This window comes from Papaver somniferum, chromosome 11 (assembly GCF_003573695.1).
Source record: "Papaver somniferum cultivar HN1 chromosome 11, ASM357369v1, whole genome shotgun sequence".
Lineage (NCBI taxonomy): Eukaryota > Viridiplantae > Streptophyta > Magnoliopsida > Ranunculales > Papaveraceae > Papaver > Papaver somniferum.
The window spans coordinates 73,115,001-73,139,944 of NC_039368.1; the positions used below are offsets into that span (position 1 = coordinate 73,115,001).

Sequence of the window (24,944 nt, forward strand, 5' to 3'; positions counted from 1 at the left end):
TCATTGAGGATGATTTTCTCCAGCGTGATGTAGATCCAAATATTTCTGTGCAGGATCCATGGCTACTGATGTTGATGATGGTTATGATGTTCAGGGCATGTTACTCCTTTTCAAAGGACATTCAAAATTTGAAGATCAAATAATCTAAATCAAAGATTCAAAGAACATGAAGTTAGAAACCATCAGGTTAAAATCGATATCCTCTTGGAAATATATATGTATTTTGTACTTTTAATGTTTTTTATATGTTCTTCTGGAAGATCTTATCAGTATTTGTACATTTTGCTATAATTTCTTCATCGATATTCTCAATTTATATGTAAAACCTGCAAAACAAATTAATGAAATTTGTTTTTCCTTCAAAAGACTATCATGTAAGTGCTAAACTGTACTTACCTAGTTGGTTCCAAAACTTGGCTAATTTTAGGCTTATGTTATTTATTTGGGGACTAACACAAGAAGACAGAAACATGTCATTATGAAGTAAACTCAAAAACCCTTTATCCAAACATTTTCGTTTATGGATAGTTCACCCTCCATTAATTAGGGTTAGTTAGGTTGTTTAGTAGTAAAAAATCTTATTAGATGTGAAAAAGCGGGGGTCTAACAACCTCACCCACTATTTCGATTAGCAATCTGTATGGACTAACTCCAATATACTTTCAAGAGAATCAACTAGACAGTTAGACTCAATCTTAATAAAGATATATCAAAGAGTTAATATCTTAATTTCTCGATTCAATCCTTACTCAAGCAAACAGAAATCTACGAGTCTAATTGAATACAAGAGAAATAACTTGGATGGTACCAAAGACCAATATCCAAGGATCAATCAATTTCAATCAACAACCAAAGGTTGGATTTCACAATTGATCGATACAACACACAACCTGTGATATTTCTATTATATAACAAAATATAATGCGGAAAATAAATAACACAGACACCAGAAGTTTTGTTAATGAGTAAACCGCAAATGCAGAAAAACTCCGGGACCTAGTCCAGATTGAACACACACTGTATTAAGCCGCTACAGACACTAGCCTACTACAAACTAACTTCGATCTGGACTGTAGTTGAATCCAAATCAATCTCACATGATCCAAGGTACAGTTGCGCTCCTTACGTCTCTGATCCTAGCAGGATACTACGCACTTGATTTCCTTAGCTGATCTCACCCACAACTAAGAGTTGCTACGACCCAAAGTCGAAGACTTTAATAAACAAATCTGTATCACACAGAAAAGTCTACGATATAGATAAATCTGTCTCCCACAGAAATACCTACGAGTTTTGTTTCGTCTTTTGATAAATCAAGGTGAACAAGAACCATTCCCGAAGAACAACCTAGAATTATCGATCACCTCACAATAATCTCAATCTACTAGCGAAATAAGATATTGCGGAATCACAAATGATGAGACGAAGATGTTTGTGACTTCTTTTCTATCTTGCCTATCGGAGATATCAATCTCAAGCCAATCTTAAGATTGTACTCATACGATAGATACAACAAGATCAGATCACACAACTACAAGAAAAGTAGTCTGGTCTGGCTTCACAATCCAATGAAGTCTTTAAGTCGTTAACCTACAGGGGCTCGAGAAGAAACCTAAGGTTAAAGGAGAATCGACTCTAGCTAACACAACTAGTATCACACAGGAGGTGGGGGGATCAGTTTTCCCAGTTGCTAGAGTTCTCCTTTATATAGTTTTCAAATTAGGGTTTGCAATAAATGTTAGCTTAGTAACAAAGCATTCAATATCCACCATTAGATGAAAACCTGATTAGATTCAAGCTAATATCTTTCAACCATTAGATCGAATCTTAGCTTGTTATACACAAATGAAATGTATTTTATTTAGGTTTGAGTAACCGTACCTAAACGTGTACACTTGGTTCACAACAGTTAACCAAATGGTTATCCATATGAGCACTTTCATATCAACCATATTCTTCTTTACCACAACTAGTTCAAGTGACTCAAATGAACTAGTTAAAGAGTTGTTCAATTGCTTAGATCTTTTGAAGACACAATTGAAACAAAATCGGTTTGATTCACTTGAATCGATTCATGAACATTATAGCCACGGTTTACAAAGATTGGATTCCTTATAACTTAAATGTTTAAGTTCATGAACTGACCGAAACCAGCTTAAGTATGCGTACGGGTATGCGTACCTAACAATCGGATTTGAGTTGGTTTTGGTTTCCAACCTCAGCAGAAATTCTCGGGTAGAAAACTTCCGTCAGTATGCGTACGGGTACGCGTACTTAAGGTAACTGGTTAAGTGTTTGTCAATCCCAAACTCAGTATATATTCACGGACGTGAACTTCCGCCAGTATGCGTACGGGTACGCATACTTAACCTGTCTCCTTCAACAATTTCGTACACACACATATACATACACTTGGTTCCCGGTTCATGGATTTATACACTAATGTGCGAACACACTATATATGCTTATATCCAAAGATGGTTACATAATCTCAAATCTACACTTCAATCATTGAAACATTCTTAGTGGATGTTATATAGTTGTTATTCACAAACTATTTTTCATCAAAGCGATTTTCAAGATATTAAAATGTCAACATGACTTTCGTCACGAGTAAAAATGAACTTGGCTAAAGCAAAAGCTTACCAACACATATTTCTAGAAATAGATATGCAAGTTAAACTCGGCTCGAAATAGCAAATGTGTATAATTGAAATCTATATACTTATTTGTCTCAAGAGTAGGAGATAGAGTAGATAGACTTTTGAGTGATAGATAATTTCAAGTCTCCACATACCTTTTAGTCGATGAAGTTCCACTGGTTCCTTGGGTAGTTCTTCGTCTTCATATGATGATCACGGTGGAGTCTCGATCTCAATTACACTTAACTATCCTAGTCCGAGACTTTAGCTATAAGTAGACTAGAAGACATATAATTTTGACAAACAAGCTTGAGATAGATGCTTGCGAGTTCAACCGAGCAATGCTCTAACAAGATGTATAAACTAGTGTTCATTAATCATCGAAACATGAAGAAACTTGAATTTTTATTTTTTAAGGACATAAAACTAGAATCGGCGGCGTAGGCCGATTCTCGGTTGATGTTTCTCATTCACGAAGAACGCTTAGAATCAGTAGATATTTATTTATATATATATATGCCGATTGCAACAATCAACAATCAACAAATATGAATGCTTCTAAAAGAAGATTGTGATATTTATTTATATATATGTTGATTGTAATAATCGGTGGATGTCGATGTTTCTATAAACATATTGCAACAATCGGGGTATATAGAGGTTTATATTGGTCGTTTATATCCTATAAAACATGAGAAAAAAAATTGGGAATATTCTTTTACCAGTTGCAGTCTATATGAATGTTAACATCAACCGATTCTGGGTTGATTTTCTTCAACCACGAAGAACATCAAGGATAATCGGCTGATGTATATGTGCATATCAACCGAATATTTAGATCAGTCGATTCTGGGTAAATCCTGAAAACCCAAGGTTTTGAAAATTTTCAATTTTGGATGTATGAAATATGAATCAATAAAAAACCTAATTAAGAGGAATTGTTTGATAGAAAAGTATTTAAGAGAAAAGAATATAAAATTTAATAATGAGGATAACTTAGTACTTTCACCCCTTCCAGACACCCCTTATCCTTCTCATTTAGGTGGATGAAGAAAATGATAGGCCACAAACAAAAGGCATAGCCCAAAATTAGCCAGGTTACAAAAAGTGATTCGGAAGTTTTTTACAAAAATAGTGGTGTTCGAAAGTTTAGTTTTAGCCAAGAAACAATGGCTTTTGTTCCGCTTTCATGAGATCATTGTGGCGGAGTCGAAAATTGAAAATGAGGGGCGCTAAAAAAAAGTATATAAAGTGTGGACATTAATGGATTAAACATAAAAATTATGTAAACTAAGTTCAAAATCAAAATACATGATAAAAATAAGGGCGTTTTTGGAGTTCTAATGATTTTAGGTCGACTAGAGCCAGAGTTAGTTAACCCTTGGCTCCGCCCATATGATATGTAGTGCATGGACAATTATTCTTATCCCAATATCTTCCTTTTATATGCTTTTTCCTAATATCCGACTGCGGTTCCTTGAAAGCCGAATAATTGTCATCGGAGTTGGGACATGTATATTTTACAATCCTCATAAACAATTATGAAACCCTGAAGTCCCTTTAAAAATGTGTTTCTAGTTTGGACATTCACTTACAGTGGTGCTTCTACTATGAATTTTTTGTATAAAGCTGGAAAAAAACAATCTCCCAAAATTGTTCGCTGTGCACAAACCATATTGGGACTAACAATTATTTTTTTTCTGCATTGTGAGTACTCTTTCAAGGTGTGGTCTTACTTCAAAACTATATTAATGGGGTAGGAAAAAGAGTAGAAAAAGAATAAAGAAATTATCGAGAAATCATACTCAACTAATTATTTTTATCAACACTACTTTGAATAATTGGAGTGACATTCCCTTAACTCTGAAATTGGGATGTTGTTAGCTAATGCCAGTGTTTCTTTTGTCACAGTTTTAGTAACCTCTTTTGATTAATATATTTTGCCCTTTTCTTTATCAAAAATAAAAAAGTAAATTTTACAATGAGACTTCCAGAACCTGGAGACGATTTTCTGGACATGTAGATTTTGCAATCGACTTCCCTAATTTTCTGGACAGTTTTCATTGTTTTTCTTTTGAAGAGGAAAATATGAAGCCCTTTGAGCTTCTGCTCTCAGCCTTAAGGGGCATCTAGAACTACAGAGTTTTATATGACTGAGCACATTGGTAAAATAACTGTAATCCAACTTTCTCCTCTGAACTTGTTAAGAGGACCAAACCACTTAAACAATTTCAGCATTCACTTCATAGGTGACCAACAAATAACTAGTCGAAGTTTGAGAAAATTTCATGACAATAGTTCAAAACTTAAATAACTCCTGGCTTGAATAAAGTGAAGACGCCTTAAGACTGATGAAAAAAAATTATTTTATTCTGGGACCAAATAAGCAAGTTCTTCATTACATGAGGATAAGATGTTCCATTAAGGTCACTGATTACAGCCTTAGCAGAAATACTGACATGATAACAGCCAACATTCAGTGGATAATGGTGTACTAAATTGCTGAGTGTTGAGAGCGGGCAAGAGAGTCAGCCACCTGATTTGCCTCTCGGTAAACTTTGTACAGAGTTGAATGTGGAATGTTTGCGAGCAGCTCCTTTGCTTCAGAGATCATGCCTAATAAGTACCAAGGTAAATCATGTAACCTGTTCATGAAATGTATAAGAGTCTAGAAATTTGATTCAAAGCACACATGAATCCAATTGGTTGTATAACAACTCTGCTAGCAAGTAATAATGCCCAAGTTTCAGCTGTTGCGGCAGTTGTGTGCCCAATGGATCTGCTACAGCTTAAACTACCATTCCTGGAAAGTTTGTACACACAAATCCTGCTCCTGCAGGTGCAGGGCAGTCGTTGGCTAGTTAGCAGCACCATCTGAGCACACCTGCATTCAGTTGTCAGGAGGTCAAGTCCATCCTGTTGAGACCTTAGGTGTTGTGTAAAAAGGAGCCGAAGTGGGGTAGAACAGCTGGCTATGGTTTTGTCCCTACTCTTGTGAAGGCTAAGTGCTAAATAGACAGTAAGTTGTGGGTTCTGCAATACACGCTAGAAAACCATTAAGTTTCGAACTAGCCACAAAAATCACTGCCTCGATCAACTTTTCATTAGTTTTTTAAATATGATCTAAATGTTGAGAATTAACATGGAAGAAACACATCATTTAAATCTGAGACCAAAATTCATGGCGGCGTATTGTTTTTCTAAGCAAAGCCTTTGTGCTTAGGTACAATTCCAAGATGTTCAACATGTCAATTACATGGGTACAATGTCTAAATGATTATAACCTACCTAGAAAATATGTCCATGTTGAACTCCTGCACCATCTTTCTTCGCAGAACCATCTCCACCCTTTGCCGAACCTTTCGTGTCACCCTGTACAATTTTGCAATCGGCACACATACGGAAACCCATAATTAAGCCAAAAAAAGTACAATTCTATGTTCTAAATTAAAGGCTTAAAAGGAAGTGAGTCAAAATCTACCTCCCTATACCGACTTAAATACACCTTTAATGGATCAATATAATCTTCAAAACCTAAAGTTGCCATTGCCCATAACAAATCATCCCCATTAATTGTCTTCCTCTTCTCTTTCTGGCATTTATCACTTGCCCTAACCGCATACATACATACATATTCGAAAAAATTAGAGCAAAAAACAAAATTTTCCTAATTACTAATTGAAACCAAGAAGAAAAACCAAAAAAATGGACTGCTTATGACATACTCGCTAGTGATGAAACTGATGAACTCAGAAACACATTCCTGAACAGTTTCCTTAGAATCCTTAGCGATTTTACCATTAGCAGGAAGTGCTTTCTTCATGATCCGACTGATGTTCGCAATCGGCAAGTACCTATCTTGTTCTCTAACGTTTGATGATCTAGGACTCTGTTCTCCTCCACTTTCATGACTTCCACCACCTCCACCGCCTCCTCCTCCTGAACTTGTCGGTGCTTCTGCCATGCTTTCTTAAACCCTAATATAATGACAAATAAAACGTTGCAGAAAAAGAATAAAAAGAAGAAAACAAATGGACCTAAAAACCCTAATTTCAATTTGTACATATACCTATACCCTAATGATTCCTCCATTACCCAATCAAAATTAACTCTACACAGAGAATGACCCAAAAAAGGGAAAAAAACAAGTGTAACGAAATTAACTGATTTTACCTGAAAGAAAGGAAAAGTAAGAACTTTTTTATTTTTTTTGTGTGTGGTTTGTATTGATCAAACTGTTTTATGAATCCGACGTTCCAGAAAAATGTTTCAGAAATTATTATCTAAACCGTTCAATAGGCGACCTAACTTTCCTAACCCTTGAATCTATAAAGTAGGAAATATCATATGGTCCTAAAAATACAAAACTAGTCATAAAAATCCAAGGTGACCAAACTTGTGGTAGAAAAACTCTACTCAAATGTTGGGATTCATTAAAACTCCATCTTAAATTAAATTGATACAAAAATCCCAAATTTTAAAAAATTGATACAAAACCCCAAATTTCAAAATTGGTTTCATCAAATTTTATGATGAAACCAAAAATTGGTTTCGTCAAATTCTATGAGGTTTCATCAAAATTTTGTTTTTTGGGGTTTTTGTGTTACTTTTGTTTTGACGGGTTTTTTGTGGATGGATAGTGATACCTTTGGGGTTATAACTCGCCGCCTAGAAATAATATATTAGAGAGAGTTTGGTCCAGTTGACTCAGTCAACTGTCTGTTTGGTCCTTTTTGGAAGAATATATTATAATTTGGTCCTAGAAATTATGGTTTGGTCCTAGGGTGATGTCATGGATGATGTAATTGTCATCTTGTAGTGGCAGAAATACCCTTTTAGATTAGGACCATATATATAGTCAAAAAGTAAGAGAGAAGAAATCATTATCGGATTTACTTTTTATCTCCTATATTTTCAGATCTAGAATTTCTCTCTCTTTTTCTTTTTATTTTCTTCCTGCTACTGCTTGAAGATGTAAACAATTTTTTTGAAGATTTGATCTGCTGCTGCATCTTTTAAAGATGTTGAAGATGAACTCGTTGTTGTTGAAGATGAAGATGACGTTTTTTTGAAGATTTTTTAGATCTGAACTCGTGTTTGTTTGTTGTTGAAGATGAAGACGACGTTTGAAGATGACGAACTCAAATCTGCTGATGCAGACGACGATGAACTTGTGTGTTGTTGAAGATGAACTCGTCAAATATGATTCTCTACTGGTGTTTGTTGTTGAAGATGAACCCTAGAAATATGTTGATGTTGAAGATGAACTCGTCAAACGCTAAAAATATGTTGTCGTTGTTTGAAGATGAAGATTTATGTGTTTTGTTGTTGCTGCTGCTTAAGATAAAATCGATGAAGATGATGAAGAAGATGAAGATTTGTGTGTTTAGGTTTTTATATGGAGTTCATTTCTGGAATGAGATCTGTTTTTTTAGGTATTTATATGGAGTTCATTTCTGGAATGAACTCTGTTTTTTTAGGTTTTTATATGGAGTTCATTTCTGGAATGAACTCTGCTTTTTTAGGTCTTTATATGGAGTTCATTTCTGGAATGAACTCTGTTTTTTTAGGTCTTTATATGGAGTTCATTTCTAGAATGAACTCTGGTTTTTTTAGGTTTTTATATGGAGTTCATTTCTAGAATGAACTCTGTTTTTTTTAGGTTTTTATATGGAGTTCATTTATGGAATGAACTCTGTTCTTTTTAGGTTTTTATATGGAGTTCATTTATGGAATGAACTCTGGGTTTTTTAGGTTTTTATATAGAGTTCATTTACGGAATGAACTCTGGTTTATATGTTTTCTGAAAAATAAGTAAAAATTAACAGGAGTTCATTTTAAGAATGAACTGCTACAAGAAAATAAATACAAATTAACATGAAAGGATAATTTTGTCTGTTTTATATTTTTAAATTATTATGGACCAAACAGTAAAGGCGTTTTCCCAAAGGACTAAATAGACATGGGACCACCTAAAAAAGGACCAAACGATATTTTTCCCATCTACAAAATCAAGCTTTTCTCTTTCTTATCTGTATTTACATAGTTTTTCGGATGCTTTTGTGTGTATTCTGGACTGCTTTGCTGTTATGACCTCATCTTCGTGCATTTGAACAAAACCTAAGTTTAATCCACGGCCGTGCACCTTGGTGCATTTGACCAAAACCTTATTTTAATCCACTTTATTTACATTGACTTTGACAGAGAAAACTGATAGACGGTCGTACATGATCAGCGTCCTTGGTTTCCCTTGGAGTAAAAAGGTCGTAGCTACGATCGGATAGTGTCTTTAGAATATGTCCCTCGTATATGAGTCCAACTTCTTGTCGTTTCTGTTTGTCTGTAATTATCTTCTCCTAGTATTTGTCACTTGGTTCTGGAAAATGCTACAATTTCGGATCAAGAACGTACCCTAAATTCGAAACAATAAAAAGGAAAACGATCTTATCCTTCCAGTGAACGGAGTTTGCTCCGTCAAATTTGCCTAACTTAAAGACATCTTGATTCATCTGTTTGTAAGATATTGATTCAGAAACTTTCTTTATTATATCACTTTAGGATTGTTAGAAATTATACTTGAGATTCTGAAATAAAACGAATTTGACACGCATAATCGCTTTCCTCAAAGTGATATTTTCCCCACTGTTAGAGAGTTTATAAAGGATACAATGAAGTCTAGAATTTATGGTTTAGCAAACCACTTCCAAGATACAATGAAGTCTAGAATTTGTGGTTTAGCAAAACCGTAAATTCTCTTAGAACTTTTATATTGGAAGAAGGAAGAATAGGACTATTTCAACAGGAAGAGAAGAAAGATAAAAGAAGTTCACATTGTAGTTTTTTATCAATTTCAGTAGATTATATATAGCACAATAGGTACCACTTGAAGAGACACATCTCTTTGGCCTTGTCCAATTAATAATATGATTTCAGGTGATTTTCCTCTGTTGTAGTTAAAAGTTGAACAAAGCTCTCTTCTTAGAGCTTCTAGCCCCACCAATAAATATTTAAACCAATAGGAATCTATTGTTTTTCACACCACCAATATTTCATCCGGTAACACCACCGAACTTATTTTGCTACGTGGAATATTTCGTCCAAAACTTACGTGTATAAAAGTATGCAGTAGAAAAAAAATCCTTCGTACAACACCCTGATTTATATTCTTGGGTTTCCTCTTTTGCTCTCTTTTTCTTTCTTTCGACTTCTTCTTCAAGTCTGTTCATATTGTTTATATTATTGATTTGTATTCTTTTGTTCTTTAGAGAAGATTGTCAATTTTCATTGAACCTCGATTCTAACTGAAGAAAGTGTGATCTTTTCTACAAAATATTAACCCTATTTTCTATTTCCCTATTTCTTTGTCAAGATTTTATGATCATTCATGATATTTGATTTGTTTTCTTTTATTTTACAGGGAAGATTTTCACTTTTAGGGTTGCGTTAAAAACTCTATGGGTTATCAATCGGGTTTTAGGTTTTTTATCTTCGCACTAATATGAAAATCCCAAAAAATCCTCAGAAACCCAAAACGTTCTGTGACGGCTTTCTCTCCATGTTCTCGTTTCATATCTTTCTTTCTCATCGTATTTTTCTGATTCAGTGGTATTGACTCATTGTTCAATTGATTTGTTACCAGGTACTGAGAAAATCCGCACAAACGAACCATTCCATGAGGTACGAAGTACATATTCGTTACAATCGAGAGAGAGAGAAACCCTAATAGTTTTTATGAAATAATAGTTCATCCAATAAAAAAAAGATCCCTAATAGTTCGTCTTTTAAATCTTTTATGAAATAATATGAAGTTTTGGCTATTCTTCAAAACAGGCGACTGATTTTCTTTTTCCCCCTTTCATGTATTTACTTTTAAGCTGGATAGTTTAAATTGAATTTGAATGAGGTTGTCTTCTCATGAAACTAAGTATATTTGATAAATAGAATGATGTGGATAACTGAAAGAAAATTTAGTTCAAAGAAAACATATACTTTCATCTTGTAATGGCACCACAAGGAGCTAATGGCGGAAAAGCATAGAGATCGGTTTTGGTGCTTTAATTAGTAGTTTGCATAGGATTTGTGATTGGAAAATTGTAATAAAATATCATCAAACTCTTTAGATAATTTTTACTGAGTATTTATTGATTATTAATACTTTGGAGATTATTGGGTTAATGTATAACTAATGAAACAATGCTTTGTTAAGAAAATTTTATTTGATTAGACAACGAAAATTTATGAGTCATTAATGATAATTATTCTATAATATACTTTTATTTCATTCTTTTTTTATCTTATGAAAAACTCCTCTAGGATATATTGATACAAATTTCATAATTTTCTAAGTTCCATAAGTATTTTTAAAAACATAAACTCTTTTTTCAGAATTATTTGATAAATAGAATGATGTAGTTAACTGAATGAAAATTTAGTTCGGAGAAAACATATACTTTTATCCCAATCTATTGTTAGTTCTATAAGCTGCACTTATCTTTTATTTGGATTCTTTGAGAAATGTGTTTATGTTTTAAGATTGATTGCTTTTTTGATTGTATCAGCGGGGGGTGTTGGATTTAGCGCTCATTTGGCTAAATAAAAAATACACAATAACAAATTCTTAGTGAGCGAGAAGTACGGGTGAGTAAGAATTTATACTTTCAGTTTCGTTAGTGTAAGTGCGATTGTGTTATCGAAATTGTAGATGTTTTATAATCTTTTGGGATACAAAATTGTTTCATTTTCTTCTTGGATGATGTTTCCTCTTCGATGTTTTATAAGTTGTGATTTATGTTCTTAGCGGGGGATGATGGAGCAGAATTGTAGCAAGTTCAGTTCAGGGTTGTCTATTGTCTATTATAGCATTAGATGATCCAAGCGAGAAGCATACTCTTTCGTTGTCCAGGCTTTTCCATGTAAAATAATTTCAAGAAAACCAATTCAATGTAGTACATGTGCATAAGCTCATAAACTCTATCTCACCGGGTCATTTTCATAAAGTATACAAGTAACAAAATATATCTTGAAAACCGTTCGGTAATGCATATGTCCTGCATATTACAAGGAAAGCACGGGTGTTTTCTATGTTCACGTATGTTCCTACAAACGAAACTTCTATTTCACGAGATGCATCTGAATGGGGAACATTGTATTTCAATCTCGGGTAACATTTAGAAACTATTGTAGATATTATGATCGCAACAATTAAATTCATTTGCTTTTTGCGTATCAAAGATATGGCAGGAAATTAAATTTTATTGGATAGATACTAATAAGAAAACTCACGGACTTGGAAATGTGTACCTACTGGGAAAGCTATTCGGGGAAATAAATTTTTAGAAGGCCAAAACAAGTAAAAGAAAGTACTTGATAAGCAAGCTTCACTGATGACTGGACAAGGTGTTTTTTTACTAAATTTTCCTATTTACATTCTTATAGTTTTGTTTTGGAATAATGGCAGTAAGAGGGGAAAAATTGTTGTAGTGAGACCTAAAGTACATAGTGAGTTATAAATCCGTAGTCATGGATGTTTTTATGGGAGAAGGAGGCTCATCAGACTACAGGAAACATCACTGCTAATTTATGTATCCTTTTTGGGAAGAACTAATGATTAAGCTGCAGGAAAACTAATTCTCACTGCTAAGTTGTTATACCCTGAAGTTATGTATCGTTTTGAAGAAGAGATTGTTACACCTAAATAAAAACAACCCATCGTAGAGCAAGGGGAGATGGGTTGCTGAGGGTACCTTAAACTGTATTGGGTTTTTTTTTGTTTTAGCAGAAAGATAAAGATAGATCTGCCTCCAGAGGTGCACCACATACATTTGTTGTAATTATATTCTCCTTTTGATTTAGTTCAGTGTAGACTGATTCAATACACATGATGCATACTTTTCGACTGCTATGTTGCTCTTATTGATGTGTTATAATATGGATTATTATTCCTGGGAATCAAAACTGTTGACATCTGGGAAAACTAATTTTATCCCGTGTAACGCACGGACGCAGCACCTAGTGATAATTAACAAGTGTAATATTAAGAGTTTGTTGGAAATTTTCAACATATTTTTGCCGCTACGAAAGTGGAGTCCGGGGAGCGGCATCCCCACCGGATATGTTCGACAAACCACTTCCAGGATACAATGAAGTCTAGAATTTTTGGTTTAGCAAAACCGTAAATTCTCTTAGAACTTTAATATTAGAAGAAGGAAGAATAAGACTATTTCAACGGGAAGAGAAGAAAGAGAAAAGAAGTTCACATTGTAGTTTCTTCTCAATTTTAGTAGAATATATATAGCACAATAGGTACCACTTGAAGAGACACATCTCTTTGGCCTTGTCCAATGAGAATTAACAAGTGTAATATTAAGAGTTTGTTGGAAATTTTCAATATAAGTTTGTCGCTACGAAAGTGGGGTCCGGGGGGCGGCAGCCCCACCGGATATGTTCGACCTGACAGTCGCAGGGGTCTAGCGGGAAGCGCCCTTAGCAGAGTGCGAGAGAGTATCTCGTAGAAATTTTTTCTGGTTTTGAAATTCAAAACTTAATTCGTTTTCAAGAATTTTCAATAGACGCGCCTCTACCCATTAATGGATGCCTTTCGAAAGCGTCTGTTGGAGATGAACAAACATCTCCAAAAGGCATGAATCCCTCTATAAATTTCCAATGCTTTCTCCCAACACAACATAAAAATACTTGTTTTGTTTTCTCCTTAAGCAACATTAGAATCTCATACTGTGTGTTCTTGGTTGGGTCAAGGTGAAAAGACAAGGGTACCCAAATACAACACAATCTTTTTGTTTCAACCTATAAGTCCTCTACCGAATGTGATCGTTTATGGACAGAGTCGAGACAATACGACAATTCAGTTCACAATTCGTGTGATTGTCTATGGATACGAGAACAAGACAATACAACAACAAGATAACTTGTGTGATTGACTATGGATACAAGATCGAGACAATACTACAAGAAAGGGTGTTACTTGATAATAGATTCAGTATTAACCAAACTCTATAGGAACACTATCAAGTAATGTGGAGTTAATGTATATGTGTATTTTACTTTATTATAATAAACAATTATAATATGGAAATCAAAGTAAAAGGCACAACAAGATTTTGTTAACGAGGAAACCGCAAATGCAGAAAAATCCTGGGACCTAGTCTAGTTTTGAATACTATCAGAATTAAGCCTCTATGCGAAATCTAATACCAACTTTGTATAGTTAAGACCAAGCATACTACCCCTAGCCACTTAGTTCCCTCAGTATCCCTGCGCCTTCGATTTCTAGAGTCACGCACGTGAATAGCAAGTCCTTTGGAACGTATTCCAAACAGCAAATGAATAATCTGTTTGGTAACCACTCTAATCAGTCTTGCTACAAGTTTTAGATGAGTCGTTGACAAAGGATCTTCTGTTTAATCTAATAAACTTCTTTGTATCGTTAGATCAATCTGACTTTAACTACCGAAATAGTAAAGTATAGATTTGCACTCAATCAATATAGATCTCAAAGAGATATATAGAGAATGCCGATCTCACGCAACTAATCAATCGAATAAATCTAATTCTAGTTGGATCCTATCCGATCAAGGTTTGTGCACACAATTCACAAGATACGAAAACCAATAAGAAATATTCTTCGTCTTCAAATCTTCTTTAATCTTCAATAACCTGCACAACACCACTTGAATCTCTTGTGATCAATCACGCACAAAACGGAGTCTGTTAACAATGGATTATCACAAGATGTCTTTAGATCTAACAATAATTCTAAATATCTCGTCGATGCTCTGACCTAGTTTGAGTGAATCTTATATTAGAAGAGAAGATTCTCAATCATAAAAAAACTAGGTGCAATCAAAGTTTCAACAACTGTTAGTCAATAAATCAATCGAAAACTAATAACACTGTAATTATCTAGTTTCCCACCAACGGTACTCGTAGAGCTTCTTGATCCCATTAAAGCCTTTAAACGAGCGGTCGTAAGAGATTTCACCTAATTAGGATACTTTCCTCTCCGAATAGACGGCTCCACCAGAAACAACAAGAAATGAAGTTTTCCTGGCTCTTAGGATAGTTTGCTAGAAATATAAACTTATTTATTTATAGACCAAGGATATTTGGACACCAAGGAATTTTTCCAAAACCGAAAATATTCTCAAAATATGTAATGAATGGAAAAATTCGGTTTTCCTAATTCCAATAAATGCTTGTCTAAAATTTCCGAAATCTCTTAATAGAAAATCTCCAATTAGTAAATGCACATTACTAATTTTTATTCTCTAGAGATGTGCATTAATTGCTGGTAATTAAAGCATATAAAACCAAAAACCTTGATTAAAAGATTCTTAATTTATTTCGGCACAGGATCACCTGGAGTACTAAGGAATATCTTTGAACAATAAATGATAAGAGTTATTGCTCGTGTTCAAAGTATGTTGACATCTTTTCACTGCAAATCCTTATTTCATATTTACATGGATTCACTTTCTTGGAATCGGTTATACGACACTTCCAAACAAGTTTAGAATAGTTCGCCTGTTTTCCAAGACTACTATGTGATTGATCAAATACCAAATCACATACATGGGTTCAAGTGGTTTTACCAATCACTAGGATCGGCTATACCTAAATATGGAAACACTTGTGGTCGGTCACACTAGTCACTAGGATCGGTTACACTTGTTACAAGGATCAGTTACATCTACACTGGTATTACTTGTGATCAGTCACACCAGTTACCAGGACCGGTTACACCAATTACAAGGATCGGTCACACACACTCATGATCGGTCATACCAATTACAAGGATCAATCATACCATCACATGGTGATTACTTAGGATAGGTTACACCAATTAACAAAAAACAGTCATATCAAATCATAAGTCAGGTATTGTGATTAGTTATACCAAGATACATAATCTAAGTTAAGATCAGTTCTACCATCTCACGTATTGGTCATCCAAAGATTTGCAATGAATAGCCGGACCAATAAGCCTAATGATTTCCCTCTCGATTCACGAAACAATTTCATGAATGTACTTCCTTTAAAAAATGTAAAACATTGTTTCCTAGGATGAAATCTTCACCATAACTCATTCACATAATCATAACAATATATACAATATTATATTGATGTCGTATCTACGAATTTTAAAAGATAAGCGTTATACTTCGTAGTCTAATTCCTTAATACTATGATCATACTATTATGATCATGTCACATCACTAGAGCTTTATACAATATGTACAGTATATACAGCTTCACAGTTATGTTTTCAATATAGCACGACTTGAAATATACGTTAGGAATGAAACAGTTCAAGTAAATATTACTAACCTCAAGTGGAAGGATGATGTCGTCATTGTAGTTCACTACTTCTTCACATTCTTCGGGTCTTCAGAGTAATACTTGTATGTCTCAACATTCCTAGACTTTCTAGTCTAACCTAAACGAAGTTGGCTCTAGTATTTAATTAAGCGACTCTAGATGAGTTTTGATACTAAAATATGATAACCAAACTTGACATACCAATGCTTGGTGAGTTCAATCGAGCTATGTTCTAACACAAGGGAGTATAACTCTTAAATCCAACACGTTTTTAAGGATTCATTGTATCCTTAAAGAAATATTTCATTTACCAATTGTATTCACCAATTTCTTGGGAAGGTTCAAAATAATTGCTGAAAAGAATCGCAAGGCCTTGAAGTCAGTGATACAACATTCTTTTCTGCTATTTGGTTTCATCCTCTGATACCCAAATTTCTGATAGTTTTCAGCGATTAGTTTTTGGATAATTGCGGGTGGAACTTCAAATGTAATTGCTCAATCCTTACAAGTCATGAACCAGATTCTGAATCGCTTGGAATGTTTTGATGGTGAGAATTTTACTCGTTGGCAAGAGACAGTGAAATTTTTTCTGATCCCCATCAAGTTGTGGTACATTCTTGAAGAAGGATTGGAGGAAATTCCATCCCCAGAAGACAATGACACTGATGATTTTAAGGTCATATGTAAGAATTCATGAAGATGTGTCGTCGTCATATTTTGAATTCCCTGGAGACTAGTGTTTACAATGCCCAACGGAATATTTCGTATGCAAACGAATTATGGACTACGCTTAACAACAAATACAAGATTTCTGAAGCAAGCAACAAGAAATTCATGATTTGCAACTTCATGGAATTTAAAATGGTTGACAGTAAGTCAATTATTGCCCAAGTAAGTGAACTTTTTCTCATTTTTAATCATCATAAGGATGCTGGAATTGAACTTGCTTCTACCTTTGTTGTTAGGGTTATTATTTCTCATCTTCACCCTTCTTGGAATGGTTACAAAAAGAAACTTAAGCATGCTAAGACTGACTATGACTTAGAAAGTTTACAACATCATCTTTGTACAGAAGAGGATTCTCGTAAACGAGAAATTAAGGATAATGAACAAACTGAAAACCATTTTAAGGTTAATAATATGGAAGAATATAAGACAAAGAATTCTTTAAAACCTATAATGATACTCGGTTTAAGAAATAATATCTCAACAAGAAGAAGGTCGACTACTACTTCTGTAAGAAACCCAACCATTATGCTTGTTACGATCGTCAACCAAAGAAATAAAATAAAAATGAGACAGATATGGTCGAATACAAACTTGTAATAGTAGTACAAGCCGCTAATGTTTCTGCTGATAATAGTAGTGGATGGTGGTACGGTAGTGGTTCACCCATTTATATCTGTAAGGATCATACGAACCAGTGGAGAAGGAAACGAAGTTACTTCAGAGAACAACCTACGTAGCATAGTGATTGGCAAAGGCACCGTTGAAGTCTTGTTTACTTCGGGAAAGACTGTTACTCTTACTAATTTTTTATATGTCTGTAACATTATGAAAAACCTTGTTTCTGGAGACCTTGTTATGAAGGCTGGATTAAGGACGACTTACGAGCCTAGTAAGTTTGTATTGTCCAAGAACGATGTGTTTTTTGGACAAGGATATGCATGTAATGGAATTATTAAGCTTAATTTAATAAATAATGATTCTGCTTGTATTCTTGACTCTGTTAATTTATGGCATGGTAGATTAGGACATGTGAATGATGGTTCTCTTAGAAACATGAAAAGATTAGGATTAATCTCTTATTTCAATTTTGATAATGTTTCTAAATGCGAAATCTGTGTGCAGGCAAAAATACATAGAATATCTTCTAAATCTGTAGTAAGAAATTTTGCCTTGCTTGAATTAGTACATAGTGATGTTGGCGAGATTAAAAATCATATGACTCGTGGTGGAAACAAGTACTATGTCACTTTTATTGATGATTGTAGTAGGTATGATTATACTTACTTGATGAAATCCAAGGATGATGTCTTTGATGTGTTTAAAATATATAAAGCAGAAGTAGAGATACAATTATGATACAACATTAAGATTTTGCGTTCTGATCATGGTGGTGAATATGTTCTTAACGAATTTAAATTCTTTTGTCAAGAGCATGGTTTAATTCATCAATTTATGCACCTAATACACCTCAACAAAATGGTGTTGCTGAAAGGAAAAATAGAACTTTGGTTGAGATGGTTAATGATATGCTTATTAGTTCTAATTTTCCTAATTCTTTACAGGGTGAAGCTATGTTATCTGCATGCTATATTTTGAATAGAGTTCCTTTGAAAACGAAGAATATTTCTCCTTATGAATTGTGGTTTAACATAAAACCAAATTTGAAAAGACTTAAAGTCTGGGGTTGTTTAGCATATGTTAGGAAGCATGATCCTAAAAAACCTAAGTAAGGAAATAGGCTTATAAATGTGCTTTTGTAGGTTATTCACTTAATAGTATCACTTACACATTTTTAATACCTGACACTTTTGAGATTATAGGATCTGTAGATGTATAAATTTTTGAGAACTTGAATAGGAATAGTTCCCAAATGTAACCCACAAAAAACCTATCATTACCTAGTCTAGAATTTGTGGAGACTAATGGAAATGATGAACATTTTTCTCCTACTCAAGACATTGAAGATAATTCAGTATCTATTGAACATATCAAATCTAGAAGGAGTAAGATATCAAGAATAAAGAAAAACTATGGTCCAGATTTTATAACATATCTTGTAGAAGGTAGTAAGAATGAATTTCTTGGTGTTACTAAGTATGTTATGCAGGTTGGTGATGATGCTAAAACTTATGCTGAGGTTATGAGTTCCAGAAATGCTAGTTTCTGGAAAGAGTCTATCAATAATGAAGAGAATTCACTTTTGTCTAACCGTACTTGGATATATTGAGATTTACCTCCTGGCGTAAAGCCTATTGGATGTAAATGGATATTCAAGAGAAAATTGAATGTCGATGGTTCCATTGATAATTTCAAAGCCAGATTAGTTGCTAAGGGTTATAAACAAAAACATGGAATTGATTACTTAGATATATTCTTTTGTTGCTCGCATCTCATCTATTCGTTGTTTAATTGCACTTGCATTTGTTCACAAGTTAATTATACATCAAATGGATGTCAAAACTGCTTTTCTAAATGGTGATTTAGAAGAAGTACTACACCAAATTCCTGGATTCGTAACAGATACAAGCCGTTACTAAAACGGGTTGAACGGCTCTCGCCTGTTGCAAAAGTGGGTGTTACAATTTTTTTGTAACGGCTGTGAGGCCGTTACGAATTTTGGTTGTAACGGCCCTCGTGAAGATGAAAGCCGTTACGAATTTTCCACGTAGTAACAGCTATGCGCCGTTACAGAAAAAAATTTGTGACACAGCTGTCGTAACAACTTGTGGACGTTACTACGTGGAAGATTGTAACAGCTCGGAGCCGTTACTACGTGGCAGGTTGTAACAGCTTGGAGCCGTTACGAACTTTTTTTGTAACAGCAAAGTAAATACTGTCGGCCAGCCTTGACCTGGTCAAAATTGGTCAATATGACCGACAGTAATTTTTCCGCCGGAAATAAGCCGGAATTCTGTATTCAATACCCTGCATACACCTTTCAATACATTCATAACCACCCTCAACAACAATTTATTCAATCTAATCTAAGCAAAAGAACATTCATTCAATCCATAATCACATTCATTCAATTCATCTCAGGTTCATATAAAAAAAGAACTGAAATTTCTCTAAATACCAAACTTTTTTTTTTTTTGTAAGTATAAAATTTCCAAAGGAATACATGGAAGGTTCCAAATTTCTAAGGGAACAAATACAAACTTACTAAATGCCTACAAAACTTGACTACATGGAACTTACAAATTCAAATAACAACAACTACTTCATTATATCCTTCGCAGGCTTGCTTTGTTGAAAGCTTGAGGATCAGAAAACTCGTTGTAGGCAATCCTACAAAATACAACAGGCAGCATTATTATGACAAGTAAATAGCACTCGTATACTCTAACTGTTGTAGGTAGCCTCAAGTAAGTCAAAGATAGACAATTGCAACACGATATTCCCAGCAACAAAATTCAAGTGCGGCGTAAGTACGAAAAGACAACGGAAACCATGAAACGAATGGTTCTTGGCTCAACATACCAGTGTTTGGCAGGAGGTTTACACATTTTGCAGGGAATTAATATCTCGGCCCCCATGTCATAAGATTCACCACATTCCTGATAAATTACCTGCAGTTGCAGAGTGCAACTATTAAGATACTTCTAATTCATTTATCTCTGGCAGTATAGAATATGAAATTAAGAAAGGCAAAGATACTTAACTGGTTAACTGCAATTAAGTAAGATGAAGCTTCATAAGTTGGCACTATCTTTGGTCCTGCAGCAAACCAAAGTCCATTAGCTGTCTCACCAGAACTGAGTACAATTGTAAGAAACGGGAAATCAATCAAGTATAAAAGTGCCAACAAACCCTTTTTTTAACACAATGTGATGTGTCATTTAAAAACAACTCAGAAAGAGAAAACAGTCTATCTGAACTCATTGACTGAGCAACTTGGAGTCGCATGCAACAATTTTAACCTTGCCAACATTCTCTTGGCACTCCTCGTTCTTAAACAACGCATCTTGCAAGATAAAGGTCCAGACATTGTCGCAGAACCTGTAGGTGTGCAGATGTCCCTGTAAGAAAAACACCAAGAAATTGATTTAAATTTAGTAAAGATCAAAGGAAACTGAACACAGATTGTAATCAACTTTGTCCAAATTTGAATAGAAAATGAACAATGACGTGGAACTATAGAAATCTCGGGATTCAAAGATCAATACCAATTTCAAATACGAAAGCGAGAATAAGAAACACTAGAATAATTTAGTATAAGAAAACAAAACTCGATCAAATGATTAACGAAGTAAATGAATCATAGATCTTTTTCTGTTTTCATAACAACCTTGAAATGGTGCCAAACTCTCAAGCAATTCTACATAGTGAAAGTCTTGAAGTTTCTGAGTATCTTCTCAAATGTAAAAGTAGTACTACATGCTATGTTTTCCTGTAAAAGTCGTTATTAAGTTGGCTGACCACAAACCATATCTAAGTTATCATAGTTTACTTGTTTCCCCTATTTCCTCTATCACCTATATTCTTTAACAGAATTACATACTCAGGCCTTAATCACATGTTGTCTGGGTTTTCTTAAAAGAAGGTTATTACTTATTATTGATATGTAAGTAATTATCCTAAAGTGAACTTGATCATCAGTTCAAGGATAGGGAGTTGGAGACAACAAGGTAACTGAAACTGTGAATGACAAATAATAACAAACAGAGATTTTGCACTACTGAGACTGGAGTCCATTTAAAGACATGGCAAAAGATAATAAACCTTAGTCCTTCATGCACATAAAATGGTATTAACAATCAACCTTAGTCCTTTGCTCTAAACATTAATTATAAAGGGAAAAAAAGAAAAGTAAAGTTCTATACAGTTTTGTTGCAATCTAGTGAAAACATATGAGTACAGATAGGGTCCAACACCATAAAAATGAGGTAGAGAAAATGTTGGGTGCTCAATACAACTTAAATACTAATGTGTTAATATGAGAAGCATGGTTTTGTATCGAACCTTAGAGCAGAAAGGTGAATTAATGGGCCACTAAGTCTAGAAATCACAGTGGATACTTACTATAAGTTGATGCCAACCACACTGCAGTCCACTTCCCACCAGCGTAATACCTCGCAAGTATAAACTGAGTGTCAAATCCACAAATTTAAACTTAATAGTTTAAGTATAATAACCAAGTGAAGTACTTACCAGGGATTGATATTTCCCCGACTAGCTACTACTGCTTCAACTGACCTTGTTAGCTTTCGCAGTGATTGCATCTGGCATGAGAATATCATCGATACATACCTTGGAAAGATGTATAGATATAGGATCTCCGTGAAACTGATTTGCTAAAGTACCAGTTCAGATCTCACCAGTTGCAACTACTTCATTCTCGAAGTTCAGTAACGAACAAAGCGGTCCACCACGTACTCTTGATGAAGCTGGTGATGCAGAATTGGATGGGTCACTAGTTTTTTTTACTGGTCATCAACAAAGAACAATTGGTGTCAAAATACATAATCCCTAGAAATTACAATAACAGAACGAACCGTCCTCAAAGTACGTGTCCGAGTAAACACTAAAAAAACTTGTTCATCCTCTAAGGGTCCACAACTACCATTTAATAACATTGGCCAAGAAGAATACTCGTATATTTTTGCCTCGAGATCAAAAAACACTTGATGGGTCACTAGTTCATGTTCTTTTCAAGCAGCAAAAATCAGGATATGACAAAGATGCAAATCAAAGGCCAGGAATGAACAAACGAACAAATGTCTTCAAAACAAGTCTGACAAAAACTTGTGTACCACAGTTTCTCAGCCAACACACAATCCAAAGCCACACTTGTTGACATTCTTAAACCTCCACTCAATATAAATTTGCGCATATAAGAGAAGTTATTTTTTACTGGTCATCAACAAAGCACAATTGGTGTCAAAAAACATAATCCCTAGACAATACAATAACAGAACTAACCATCCTTGAAATACATGGTCGAGTAAACACTCAAAATACTTGTAGCATATACTGCTTAGTAGTTTAGAAAATGAAACTACTAAAATAACATAATGATCTCACCCCATCTGGAGCATAGATCAATTTATTACTTTTGTCACCCCTTAAATAGCCATCAATTATTCGAGGTAAATACTGGATTCATAGATGATCTCACCAAGGATCGGACTGAGAGTTATGTAATATTATCAACCTTGATTTCATGTAATAAATATACAATTTTTTTGAATAAATTACTATAGCCATACAAATGTATCATTTAGCGGAAAGCTGGATAAAAGGAATTTGTAGAGTTTAATAAGTACCTTTTACGTGTAATTTTCAACAAAACACGGTACTTGAGAATAACTGTTGAATATACCGAAGGTAGTTCCCTTCCAAACACGTTCAATGACCACTTGAAAAGGGCAGTTGATATCCACTTGACCTGATGTTGTGATGCTGAGCAAATACGATTTCCATAAAAGAAAAAACTCCCTTGCTGACTTCCCTGGTACAAATTAAGAAAGGGGCAATTGATATCCACTTGACCTGATGCTGCAACACCAATTAACTAATTAGCACAGTGAGCAAATACTATATTTTACTATAGAAATAAAATTTAAGAAAAATGGTATTGATATTGAATTGACACCAGCGGAAGCAACAACAACACGTTATCCAGATAGAAAGAACTCCCGTGCAAGTGCTTTCTCAAGTCCCCTGGTACCAAATCAATAAAGTAGACAACAAAAATCTACTAGAAACCAGACATTCAAAAGTGTTGTCTGCAACAGTTGCCATATTTTGGTTGATTCATCTAAAGACTCTAAGAGTCTACATAAATGAAGCAATTATAATGAGGACAAAGACTCTAACAGTCTATATACATGAAGCAATTATAATGAGGACCCAATACTCTAGAACCATATATAAACAAAACCCGATTATCACAAGATTCAAAACCTCTTCAAAATATTCAACCTGTAGTCAGTTTCAAGTCTTTGAGGTTCTTTAAGCCATTTTATCAAACAATGACTGAGCACTGTCAACTTCAAATAGATGTAAACATTCTGATTCCTAAAATAAAAATTAACATAAAACCCTAAAATTAGTTCAAGTTTTCGAAACTTATACCTTCTAAGTCTTCAAATTTCTTCAGAGTTCTTCAAGTCTTCAAATTTCTTCAAACCCTAACAAGAAATTAGAAAAAAGAAATCGAATCAGATTTATATGAAGAAGATTAACAAAACGAAATTAAGATGAAACGGATTGATTGAAATGAATCCCCAAAAAAAAATAGATGAAATGAACCCTTAAAAAACAGAATCGATTTAAAAAACGATGAAACCCTAAAAGTCGAAACCTATAATGATTAATACTTACACATATCGATGATTGAAGGCTATTGAAAAGATTTTTGTGATGGTTCCTCGGCTAATACGATTTCTGAGATGAAACCCTAGTTTCATCGCCTGAGAGGAGAGGGGAGAGCAGGAGCAGAAGAAGAGAGAAAGGGAAAAAAAAGTGATAATGAATCTCGACTGCTAAGATAAACTCATAAGCACGCATGTGAATCGCACACGCATGGGAGGAAATATCCTCTGGTATAACTCGTCGTGGGTAGAAACATAATACCACACATGTGAATGGCACACGCACATTCAACAGGTGTTACGACCCAAGTGTGACCAAGCGTGTGACTGGCACGCTTATAAAAAAAACTCGTAACGGCTTCACTCTGTCGAATTTTAAAAAAAATAGAACGTCCTTTGCCTGTTACGAATATTTTGTAACGGTAATTTTGTAACGGCCGCATAGCCGTTACGAATCCGAGAATTTGGTGTAGTGAAGAGATATATATGGAACAACCTGAAGGTTTCATATTACCAGGCCAAGAAAAGAAGGTTTGCAAGTTGGTTAAATCTCTTTATGGCTTGAAACAAGCTCTCATGCAATGGCATGCCAAGTTTGACAAAGTAGCTTTGTCATATGGTTTTGTTATTAATGATGCGGTCAATTGTATCTATAATAAGCATGATAGTTCTGGATGTGTAATTCTCCGATTGTATGTTGATGATATGTTTATTTTTGGATCTGACATATCTCGTATAGAAGAAACAAAGAAGTTTCTTAGTTTTAACTGTGATATGAAGGACTTAGGAGAGGCTGATGTGAGCTTAGGAATTAAAAATCCTAAGAAAGCGGTATGAATTGGCTTTAACCCAATCTCATTATATTGAGAAATTCCTCAAGAAGAATGATCATTTTGATGACATTCCAGCCATCACTCCTTTA

The 24,944-nt window shown here is 34.4% G+C and overlaps 1 protein-coding gene and 1 long non-coding RNA gene across 8 annotated transcripts; both read right to left on the reverse strand.

Moving 5' to 3' along the window:
- Positions 1 to 4,991: 4,991 nt before the first annotated feature.
- On the reverse strand, positions 4,992 to 6,761 carry LOC113322878 (nuclear transcription factor Y subunit B-10-like). 3 transcript variants are annotated; one of them, XM_026571060.1, is made up of 4 exons: positions 6,368 to 6,761; positions 6,124 to 6,253; positions 5,931 to 6,014; positions 4,992 to 5,258 (listed from the first exon to the last, which is right to left on the reverse strand). In XM_026571060.1, exons 1-3 carry the CDS (start codon positions 6,604 to 6,606, stop codon positions 5,931 to 5,933), a joined length of 453 nt encoding a protein of 150 aa, XP_026426845.1. In that variant the 5' UTR covers positions 6,607 to 6,761; the 3' UTR covers positions 4,992 to 5,258. The 3 variants fall into 3 exon arrangements, with proteins under 3 accessions (XP_026426845.1, XP_026426844.1, XP_026426846.1); XM_026571059.1 differs by having other exon boundaries at positions 4,992 to 5,287; positions 6,368 to 6,760; XM_026571061.1 differs by lacking the exon at positions 4,992 to 5,258 and adding an exon at positions 5,319 to 5,526.
- A 12,927-nt stretch (positions 6,762 to 19,688) lies between these two features.
- Positions 19,689 to 24,157, reverse strand: LOC113323610. 5 transcript variants are annotated; one of them, XR_003347720.1, is made up of 9 exons: positions 24,033 to 24,157; positions 23,784 to 23,839; positions 22,973 to 23,204; positions 21,858 to 22,132; positions 21,729 to 21,778; positions 20,517 to 20,725; positions 20,369 to 20,423; positions 20,187 to 20,275; positions 19,690 to 19,994 (listed from the first exon to the last, which is right to left on the reverse strand). It is a non-coding gene; the product is annotated as an uncharacterized LOC113323610 (long non-coding RNA). The 5 variants fall into 5 exon arrangements; XR_003347718.1 differs by having other exon boundaries at positions 19,691 to 19,994; positions 21,729 to 21,928; positions 22,025 to 22,132; XR_003347719.1 differs by having other exon boundaries at positions 19,689 to 19,994; positions 21,669 to 22,132.
- Positions 24,158 to 24,944: the final 787 nt, after the last annotated feature.